The sequence below is a fragment of the Galeopterus variegatus genome, unplaced genomic scaffold (assembly GCF_000696425.1).
Source record: "Galeopterus variegatus unplaced genomic scaffold, G_variegatus-3.0.2 Scaffold1389, whole genome shotgun sequence".
NCBI lineage: Eukaryota > Metazoa > Chordata > Mammalia > Dermoptera > Cynocephalidae > Galeopterus > Galeopterus variegatus.
Window position 1 is genome coordinate 321665 of NW_007727500.1, and position 10753 is coordinate 332417.

General features: G+C 38.3%; 1 protein-coding gene across 1 annotated transcript in view; it reads left to right on the top strand.

Annotated features, from left to right (window-relative positions):
* FAM172A (family with sequence similarity 172, member A) overlaps positions 1–3730 on the top strand; it is a gene marked incomplete at its 5' end in the record, with an annotated part of 240536 nt that extends 236806 nt beyond the window's left edge. The window contains 2 exons of the mRNA XM_008576694.1: positions 67–205; positions 876–3730. Of these exons, the coding sequence (XP_008574916.1) occupies positions 67–205; positions 876–900 (164 nt within the window). The remainder of the gene's footprint in view (positions 1–66; positions 206–875) is intronic.
* Positions 3731–10753: the final 7023 nt, after the last annotated feature.

Consider the following 10753-nt stretch of genomic DNA (forward strand, 5'->3'; position numbering starts at 1 on the left):
CTCGCGGGGCCTGGGGCCCAGCCCCGCGCGAGGCCCCGTCCTAACCGAATCTGTGGTGTTTTGCAGGCACCGACCGTCACGAGCTAACTTCCTGGAAGAGCTTCCCGTCTATTTTCAAATTCTTTACCGCCGCCTCTGAGGCAAAGACCAGCTCCCTCAAGCCGGCTCTGACGCGACGCTCCCACCGAATAAAGCACGAAGAGCTGTAAGAGCAGCGCGAGCGAGACGGGGGAGGGGAAGCCAAGGACCCACACTCGAGCGTGCGTCCACGCGTCTCCTAACTGCTTGCTGTCGGCGAGCAGACTCCCAGCCCCTCATTAGATTGTTTTCTTCCTAGAGCACAGGGTCGTGATATATACATCTAAATAGCGTTTTGCATTATTTCTAGATGAGTGCAACTGTCAAAGCAATATGGGTTCACTGGTCGTGCTTCCTGCGGGCTGAGCGCGGGCTTCGCGCTGCCCGTCAGCGCGCAGATTAAGGCTGACAGCGCCCTGCCCGGCGCGGCCGCCGCGCCTCTAATTGCCCTGACGGAGCCCGCGCTGGCGCTGCGGGACGCGCGGCGTCTGCGTGGTCCTATCACCCGCCGCAGCGCAGCCGCCGCTCATTCCCCTCCGCGATCGTGTCCATTTCCCCCTCTGCACAGGAGCTAAATTTTATTCTAGACTTCAGACTTCCATCTTGACTAGGCTTTTCCCCGAGGGCGTCTGATGCCTCTCTGTCTCTTTTTTTCTTAGGAAGTCCTACCCGCCCCCCGCCTCCCCTCCCCCGAAAAGCCAAATTTAAATTCAGAACATGAATGCTAGGATGTACTATGTAGTTTTAGGAGTGCAAATTGTTCTCTCCCTAACGATGTGTTTTTATTTCGAGACCAGAAGGAAAATGCATAAAAGTCTGTGAAGTACTGAACCCGCATTACTGCTGAAAATTCTTGTCAGTCGAATGTGAGATTTTACATGTCTCCAATTTCAGAAGAGACGTTGAAACTAAAACACTGATGAGATCTTTTAAGTGTGAAAGGTCCCATTTTCAATGCAATTTCCAACTTTATCATTACAGTTGATTTGTTAAATATATATATTGAATGGCATTGTAATTTAGATAACACTTAAATTTTGCTGCTTCAGTCTTGATGTGGAGAAAGTTTATTGTCTTTAATCCTTACTGGAATGATCTATCCTGAGCTTTCTTGGAGTTAGGCCCCGTTAGGGTTAGAATTTTTTATTGTCGTCAGGAAAAATGAACTGTATACTCGAGCCTTTTCCTTCTAAAATACTAAGTGGGGCTCAACTGAGTCCTTCAGTTTTCTGCTCAAACGGGAAGAGAGAGACTTCTTGTGATAGATTTTCTCCTCTCAGTCCAGTAGTATAATTGTTAGCACTCCACTTCTTCTGGAGGGTTTTGCCCTACAGTTTCAACAATTAAGTATTTTAATCCAGCCAAGATCTGGCCAACACTGTGAAATCCAAGAGATAAAATAAGTTAAGCTTTTGCTGACTTTTAAATTAAAATATTAAAATTTAACATTATCAATTTTTAATTACTTGAAGAATTTAATTACCTAGTGAAGACTGTTTCTAATAGATGAGGACCTGAATTTAATATTTTTCATCTTTTTAAAAAGTGTATGCAGCAATTAATATGCCTGCCTTATTTGAGGACATGATAAAATGTACCCAAAATGACTTAGAATTGATGCCTCAGAAAAATAACTTAAAATCAACCACCTCATGGATAAATGTTTTTATATTATGAACCAATTTCAGCAAGTTTTAAAACTGATAATATCTCATGCTGTGTTTGGCATACACATACATTCATTACTTCTATAGTTTTAATGGTGGCAAATTAATCTTTTTCCTGTAGTCATATCTACATATCTTTTGGTGTTATTTAAGTAGAAACAACATAGGAGGAAAAATCAAAATGACATTTTATTTAGCTCCTGGATGGCTTAAAATATGAAACACCAACAATGTCAAGCATATTGGTCTGTGATATTGACCATTTTTATCCACTCTTTCTTATTTTAGAAGTAATGGTGAACTGTATAAAATAATGGTGTCTTCCAGTGAGATGGTTTGAGAATTGATGTGGATTGAATATGTTTTTCAAAGTGTTAGAAATTGTGTGGTGTTTTCAGTATATAAAATGTTCACAGGAAACTAATTTTACAGTATTTTTTTAAAAAGCCAACACTTGTGCAATGCTGAATTTGTGAAGCTTCTGCAGCTGAATTAGAGTAAAGTAAATATGCTCAGCTTATAAACTAAATCAGTCTTATTTCTTCTTTCCAATTTTCTCACCTCTCTTTTTTAAAACCTTTCTTGTAACTAGAGTAAATCACTGTTTAATTGCCTTTAATACTTTGGAACTACTGGATTTTTAAGCCTTGTTTAACTATCTATAGAGAGTTATTTGGAAACTTAAGTTGTGTAAATGTAATTTCTACTTGTGGATCCGAGCTGTGGCAACCCAGGGGAAGCTAAGCAAACTGTTTCAGACCACCAACTGATAACTGATCAGATTACTTGTAAGATTTTTTAACCTGTTGATTATGGGTCTGTTGGTATAAATGTAATAATATTGTTCACCTCAGTTTTTCTGAAGTAACAACAAGCCCGCCTGCTTGGGGGCAGCCAGTGTTAACGATATTTCTGTTCTGATCTCCTCCCCATTTTGGCTTCTTTAAGCAGGATTTTAGGAGAGTAGAGGTTTAAAGTTAGGATGCAGGCTTTTTATTGTAATTATATACTTAGTTCTTAGAGCAAATGGAATAAGAAAGGCGTTGTTGATAAATCTCAGATTCAAAATCGTCCTGTCAAAACTTAAAAGCCAGATAATTACTTTGGAGTTTTCTAGAGGTACCTAAACATGCAGTTGTTAAAAGTTTTCATGGATATTGAAAGGGAGACCATCTACTTGTAATAATTGTTCTTTTCTCAAGTTTCTGCCTTGTGCTTCAACCTGGATTGCATTATTATTTATATGAAATAATAATAAAGCACAGGAGTTTCCTATATACTATATATTTCTGCTTACCATTTTAAAATAAAAGCAATTTTCCCAACAAGCAGTGGCGTATTATTCTTGCTCAGAAATTTCTTTGTTTACAAACTGTCTAGAGGTTTTAAAAGCAAAAATGTAAAAGGAATGATGGGACAGTACTCATCAATATTTTAACCTTCTAGATACTTATTATTACTGTTATTGTTGCCATAAGATAATATCCTAACTTCAGTTGAGTCACTATTTGGCTTACACCTTTCACAAAGCTAACATTTTTAGGACATTTGTTTGTAATATCTAAAATATCTTCTTAACAAGGAAGTTTGAACCACCTGTCATTAAACTATTTTATAAAATAAACTTTAATGTACCTTATAAATAAATGTGTTTTCCAAAGGAGTATGGTGAGATTCAGTTGCTCCCAAATTCCTGTATATAGGTCCTTGATGTACTGTATCCACTCTGAAAATAGCTTGTTTATGTTTACTTTACAGCCATTCCTTCCTTAAAACCTGTAACTCCTTCGAGAGGGTATGGTAATAAGTTAGTTTTTTTTTCATGTTTCTCTGCATTATCTGGAGTTCCAATCCAAACATGTGTGTCTTTTGTTATAATCATAGTTTTTACTGTAAACTAACAGGTTCCTGTTGGTGTCTGTAATTCTAATTCATTTAAGAAAAATTACTATTACAGAAAGTGTAAAAATTTCTCAAAAACTTTCCCCATGCCTCTGTGGAGAAAAGTGTCTTTAAATAAATGTGAGACATTCTCATCTTTGAAATATGGGTGGCAAAAAAGGGGGGGGTATAATAGGTGGTTATTTTATGATTACTGATTAGGGGCTGTAATAATATAAAATAAAAGACTCCAGGAGGTACTCCCTTTCAAAAATTGAATACTTTCCTTCCTTCCTTCCTTCCTTGTATAGAATGACTGAGTGGGAGTCTCTTGAATTGTTCGTCTTCCTTTTATCTAATATTCTATTAATCTCCAAAAAGATCAGTTTGAGTCTGGGAAAGGGTTTTTAATCAACACTTCACAGAGCTTAAAGCTACCCTACCTAAAGCGTCAGCTTTGTTAGGAGGTTTTAGATTTAAAGCATTGCAACTGTCATGCACTGTACTAAAAGTAAAGAATGTACACCATGTGGAATATGTTGAAAAGAGGGAAATAGCACAAAGTCGATTAACGGAGATTTGAGAATAGAAGTAGCCATCAAAGCATTCCAGCGTTTATCTCAAAATCTATGTAGGGATGGGGAAAAAAAAAAGCAACAATGATAGTTTTAAACCTCACACTTAGGAGGGATGAATGTTGATTTAATTGATTCATTTGGATCGATGTTTTTAAAGTTTCACACGACTGATCTTTCATGTAGTGATGTCTTTAGCAGTCAGTGGTTTGACATGAACCTTCTCAGATTTCATCAGTGGGACCCTCCAAGACATCTAAAATTATGCAACAGCCTGTGCAGTGGTATCTTTGGCATTGGGAGACCTCGATGCCGAAGAACATGATTAGATTGAAGAACTCTTAATTCTTAGCACAAAGGTTTTAGAGGAGTAGTGATTAAAAGAACCACAAAGGTTAAAGTCACCAAATATTATATAGTTGGCTTTAATCATTAGATAGGAGAAAGTCATCCTGAAATAAAGTTGACCATTAAGTCGACATCACACACTGACTAGTATTTTCCCCTTGAATGTAAAAAGCTTGCAAATGGAAATTTGACTTAATCCATGAGGCCTTCCAGGCAACTTTTCCCAGTTCTTTGCTTTGAGATTGTGAAAAACCTTTCACTATATTCTTTGTATTGTTGGAGTTGAATTCTGTTTGAAATAGACAAGAAACATGTTTCTAGAAAGAAATCTAGAGGCCCTGTATTTTTCCTTCCAGATCATTCAGCTTTTTCTTCCTTGACTATTATGTTGCATAATATGGGAAACTGTCATAGGTAAAATAATGTTGAACTGTACTTTGTGGCCAGCCTGCAGTACCAATGCAAAGAATCTGAAATGAAAAGACAACCAAAATCCCAAGAATGATATGTCTCTTTTTAAAATTTACAATTTGAATAATGAACTTGGATAGAAACTTGGCAGGAAAAAAAAACATGGCACCATCACATCACCAACCATTTTCACTTTTCTGTCCAATTTCAGAGTGCAATGTGTTTGTGAGTATTTCACTAGATCAGTGACAGCTCTTTATTTGCATAATTATATGCTCTGGTCTGAAGAGAAAACTAACCCCCAAATTTCATGGGTCACCAAACTGCAACAATCAATGTTTTATCACGTATGCTAAGCAAAATCTAAGACGCTATATGAAGTTTCTTGGGGAGTTTTTACTCCTCAGAAAATTAAAGAGTTTTCCTCTCCTGAATAGATTCAAAATCTTTCCAAGTTCTTTGTAACTGAATTCTGTTTGAAGGCAAAACTAGAGATTAACATGTAGATCTGGATCGTAGACTCACTAGTATTACTTCAAAGTGGCTAAAGAAGAGCAGCATTTTGGGTGCACTAAACTTTTATATTCTAAGTACTGTCCTTCATGTTATAAGGAAAAATTATTGGTCAAATTATGATTAGCAAAAATGAAGTCTGAGTTAACTACAATTGAATATAACGCTCATTTCCTTCTTTGAAATAACTCAGGGTGTTTTCTTTAAAGACTTAATAGAAAAATATGTATATATACATATATATGTATATGTCTCATACACACATGCATGCATGGGGCATGCCCATTCTTGTCCATTCCACCTGAAATATTCAGACAACATATACAATATGTTTATGTCTTTTCGGTGGCTGTAACATAGTAGGTGCTCGGTATATGTCGGTCATCATGAATGTTTGTAACTTATTTTCTGTTAAATTTTTCATGTTCAAATTTGGAAGGCATTGTAATAAATATTTTTAAATGCCTCAAGTTCAATTTCATCTGTAAATTCTCTGTATGTAGTGTGTAAGGTTGGCTTTATTTTATTAAAGAAAAATTGTCTTAAACTCTTGATGTCCTTAGTTTATAGCCAAATTTGAAATACAACAGAGGAGAGAGAGACATACAGAGAGTGACTTTTTTGTGGAGTTATTAAAATCCTGGAAAAAATGCCTTTACCTAGATTCTTAAGGAATATACTAGGTGCGTGATTTAATTCTGAAAAAGGACTTAGATATGAATTTCATTTAAAAGCATACAATACAACACCTTTTATTTGAAGTGAGTGATCTGCTAGTTTCTTCATCAGGTAATTTACTGTCATTATGAAAAGCATCGGGAAATAAGAAACACTTGAGGAAAAATTATAAGCATCGCACAGTTTCGAAGTACTTTATTCTGTATCTGAAGGATGAGAGGTCTTTAGGTCAGGCATCAGAAATTTCCTAAACTGTTACTATTACTTCAAGTGAAAAACCAAGTTCTCCCAAGTTTTTAAAGTTGAATTACAAATTAAAGACAGTTTCTTACTCTTGTAACTTAAAAACTTAAATTTCTGCTTGCCACGAACACTACCTAAGGTCACCACATCTCACCTTCATTACTGTTCTCTTGAAATGTTCACCTAGTTACACTCCCTCTGCCACACACCCCCATCAGCTCCCTCCCCAGGAATTGCTATTTGGACTGAACTTCTTGGATCCCTCTAGGTGAAAATTCCTCAAATTTGAATCTAAGAACAAGTAAATTCAAGTTTAGCATTTTTATCAAGCAAAATGAGTTGATAGGCAAATGAGTCAAAATATACTATAGGTTGAGGAACTATGTGTCTGTGAGTTAGATTAATTGGGTTTTTTTTTTAAAGTATAAACTCTATTAAGGAAAGTAATAGACAATATTTATATCTATTTACATTTTTTCTCTATTTGACCTTTGTGGGAACATTGCTTAGAGTGTCAGGTAGGGCTCTTGGCTTTTTACTTTGCCAAGGATGCAGAAAATCTATTTCCCACTGAATTCCACACATGAGAGAATTGACCCTAGCTAAAAGGCCTAGGTTTTCTCTTTTTATCATTTTCTTTCTTTTTTTTTTCTCAAGTATCACCTAATCTCATTGTGTCTGAAAAATGGTATCTCTGATCCAGTTCATCTTCACATATCTCCAAATAATTTTCAAAGGCTTATTGTCATATTTTTTTTAAACATAATTAAATAAATGGTGTTTTTTCCAATAAATGTTCACACCTTTTCTGGATACTTTGATAATCAGGATTTATCAACTGAAGAAATATTGATGTTTTGTTGTTGTGGCTTTTGTTGTTTTTTGTTTTTCCTTTTGCTTTTGCTTTGCGTCAGTAAATTACTTAATATCATCCCCTGGAATAACGAGCTCTAAAAATAACCCTAGCAAAGAGTGTCACAATTTGGTTTTCATAGTTTTGTAAGAAAACCATTAAAATTGCATTGATCTCACAAATATTGATCTAGTGCTTGATATCAAATATCAAATGAGATGCTGTCAGTTGCTACTGATCATTGTGTCAGCTGTTTGAATTCAAGTCCTTTTCCTTCCTCGTTGTCACATGGATTCAACTTGCCGAGGCTAAGTAAGACTTTCATGATTAAAACAATTAAGATTAATTATTTTCCTGTTTTTCACATTTCTAGTTGAACCAAACATAGTTAATAGTCTACCCGAAATTTTGCCACATGATATGTGCATGTGTGCATGTTTTACAAGAGTGTGATTCACTTGCTAGGTAGTTATACTTCTATTTAGTTCTTTACCCTAATTTTATAATACTTTTTATCTGTATTTTCTCTGATCACCTGTCTTTTAAAAAGTCAAATTTATTTTTTAAAAATGCAATTGTTAGGGTACCATTTTATAACTTAGAATGAAATCTTAGCCATTTCTAACTTACATATACACACAAAATAATAGGTAAATCACTCCTTTTTCTTACTGCTTACAAAAGTATAACTATAGCACTTGGCAATTGTGGAGTTTACAGAATTATTTAAGTGAAGTCGAATCTATATATATTTAATACTTTCTCAATAAACTCACGTTATCTAGCAGGTTATGTCATGCTGTGCTTTTATTTCCTATGAAATCTGGAAATAGCTAATTGCCTTTGAATATGTTTAGAGTCTCAAATTATCCTTTTTCTTTCCTCTTTATTTTGTACATCAAGAATGCTGATTACATTACTTTGAAATATGGAACATTTTAACGAGGACACTACCCTATGATGACCACCTAACACTGATGTCTGGCTAAGCAGTAATGACGGAGAAATAAAGAGGAGAATCCTCCAAGAATCCTGTTAATTGTACAGGCACATTTGTATTGTCCACATTTGCGGAGAGAGAAAAAAAAATCCTAGCCGCAGAGTTGTTGGTAACCCTTTTCCCTCGTTCCCGTTTACACCTGAGCTCTGTTTGGGGACGCGAAGTGAAGCGAAAGGAAGCCGCGCTCTCCCCAGCACCATGGACAGCGCCCAGCGTGCCCCCTTCCCTCTCCCCTTGGCTAGAACCCCCCAAATTCCGGCCCTTGCCTCACTCCTCCCTGCGACCACTCCCCCACCATGAGACACTGGCTCCCGAAATCTTCGGATCTGAGCCACAGCGACAGTGAGTTTAAACAGGATGCAGTTTGTGGGTGGAGAGTCTTGCTTGCTCCATGCCCGGTGGTAATCAGAGCGCCCAGAGTTGACACCATTTGCCTGCGTTTCTCCCCGAATTTGCATCTAGTCTACCCTGAAAGCAGCGCCGCTTTCAGCCATTTCTATGGTTGGAGTTTTCCCTCCTCCCATCCCCACCCCCGACTCTTCTTTGGCCAAGTTTTCCCCACCACCCCTTAGCTGGCCAGATCTGCACTGACTCCGGTTGAAGAGGTCTATACTGGGAACGCATTCTTCCCGGGTTCCTCACCTCAGTCGTGAGAAACCTGCGTTCCAAAAGACGTACGCCCTTGGTGCCAGGCTCTGCCCGCGGCTGGGGCTGTCGGACTAGCTCGGGTGCGCCCAGGCACTGGCTAATGACCGCCCCGGGAGAGGCGGCTCGGCAGCAGGCGCCCGCCGGCCGCGCGCTAAAGAGCCTGACAGCAACTTATGTGACAGCACCGAAAAGGGGCGCATCGGCTCAGTACCCACCGCCTCTTCTGCCGCCTGCAGACCTCAACTCCAGGCCATGCGTTGCGGCACATCTCCCTATTTGGCTTTTTTTTTTTTTTTTTTTTTTTTTTTAACAGTCGTATTAAGCAAAGTGCAATAAAGGAAGATCACTTCCGTGCGATACCTTTGTACACGGCGTGGTCTCCCCAGCAACACTTAACTCGCCACTCCTAAGACAACACTAGTTTTTAAAGATTTCAAATTGCACCTTGCTATATTGAGACTCGCCTCACTTGTTGGGCTTTGAGGGAAACCTCTCCCCTCCCACCAAGACTCCACTCTAGTCATCCACTCCTTTGAACCGACCTGGAGGACGAAAATATTACGTTTAGAGCAGATAAGACGGCCCCAAACATATTGCTGTTAAAGATCGACTGTACAAAAATAGTTTCAAATCATCTTAATACAAACTTTTCAAGAGTCCTAAATAAGTGAAGAAGGGAGAGGATAGTCGTATCTTAAGTTAAAGGGTTTTCTTTCCTGCAAAATATCCTCGACAAACCGATTTCAAAATTGCTTTTGTATAGTAACATGGATCACAATACATTTTAGGATAAAATTATTCTCTATTTAGCATAGTATTGCAATGAAAAATTTCATTGAGTTCCTCAGTTTAGCAGCAATTTAGCTTCAAAACACTGTATTTTACCATCCCTTAAGACATGAAAATTTTTAATAAATCGTTCACTGGTTAGCAACTTAGTTTGTTTTCTCAGAACAGCCATAAATAGGCTGCTTTCGCCAACAGCACTGCTTACAGGAACTGTTTGCCCTTTTCTGGTCTGCAAAGTCACTGTCGAGTTCTGCCCAAAGATTACTTTTCCTCCTAGTTTGGCCATTCTTTCGGTCTCCAGAGTCGTTTTGCCCACATAGTAAGAGGAATCCTTTCCACCAGAGAAACTCGGCCATGCCAAGAGCTGTTTAAACCAGCACCAAGACCTTCCTACGAGAAACGGGGAGAACTCGTGTTGGCTAATGCAATTTGGCAGCTGAAATGTGCGGGGTAGCAAAGGAGACCTGTTGAATAATAGTGACTTGGAGACTCGAATATTCTAGAATAAGATTCACCTCCCACTATCTGAACCCAAAACTCCATAACGTTTGCCGGTATATTTTTCGGGAGCTCGTTCCATGAACTGAGCTTACGTCTTTGGATAAATAAAATATTTCCTTCTAGCCTTCCGGAGTTCAGGAGCAAGAAAAGGAAATCAGGTGCAGGGAAGGATATGGGTTTTCTTTGGTCAGCGCGGGGGGTGGAAACTGTGGAGATGTGGGGTGTGTGAAGACCCTTCCCGAACTCCTGGAGCCGAGTTTGCTCTCACTCAGTCTGGGTTGTTGGAATCTGTCTCCTTCACGCGGGTTTTCCCTTATGACTTGGGGGGAAAGGGTAGTTAAGACCTGTATTTAATTCATCAGGAATTTCATACTTTAAAAAAAGTGGACTTCTGATCCAGTTTCAGAATGACTTTTCTAGGTTATTTGAAGTAAGTCAGAAACTCCAAGACCTGATAATTCAGGACCACTTTTTCCAGAGAAAAATGTGGAGAAAAGAAGTATGAGACGCACATTTTCTTTACAATGAGTCAGAACGTGAAGGATCCTGATCATGTACCCCTGAGAGG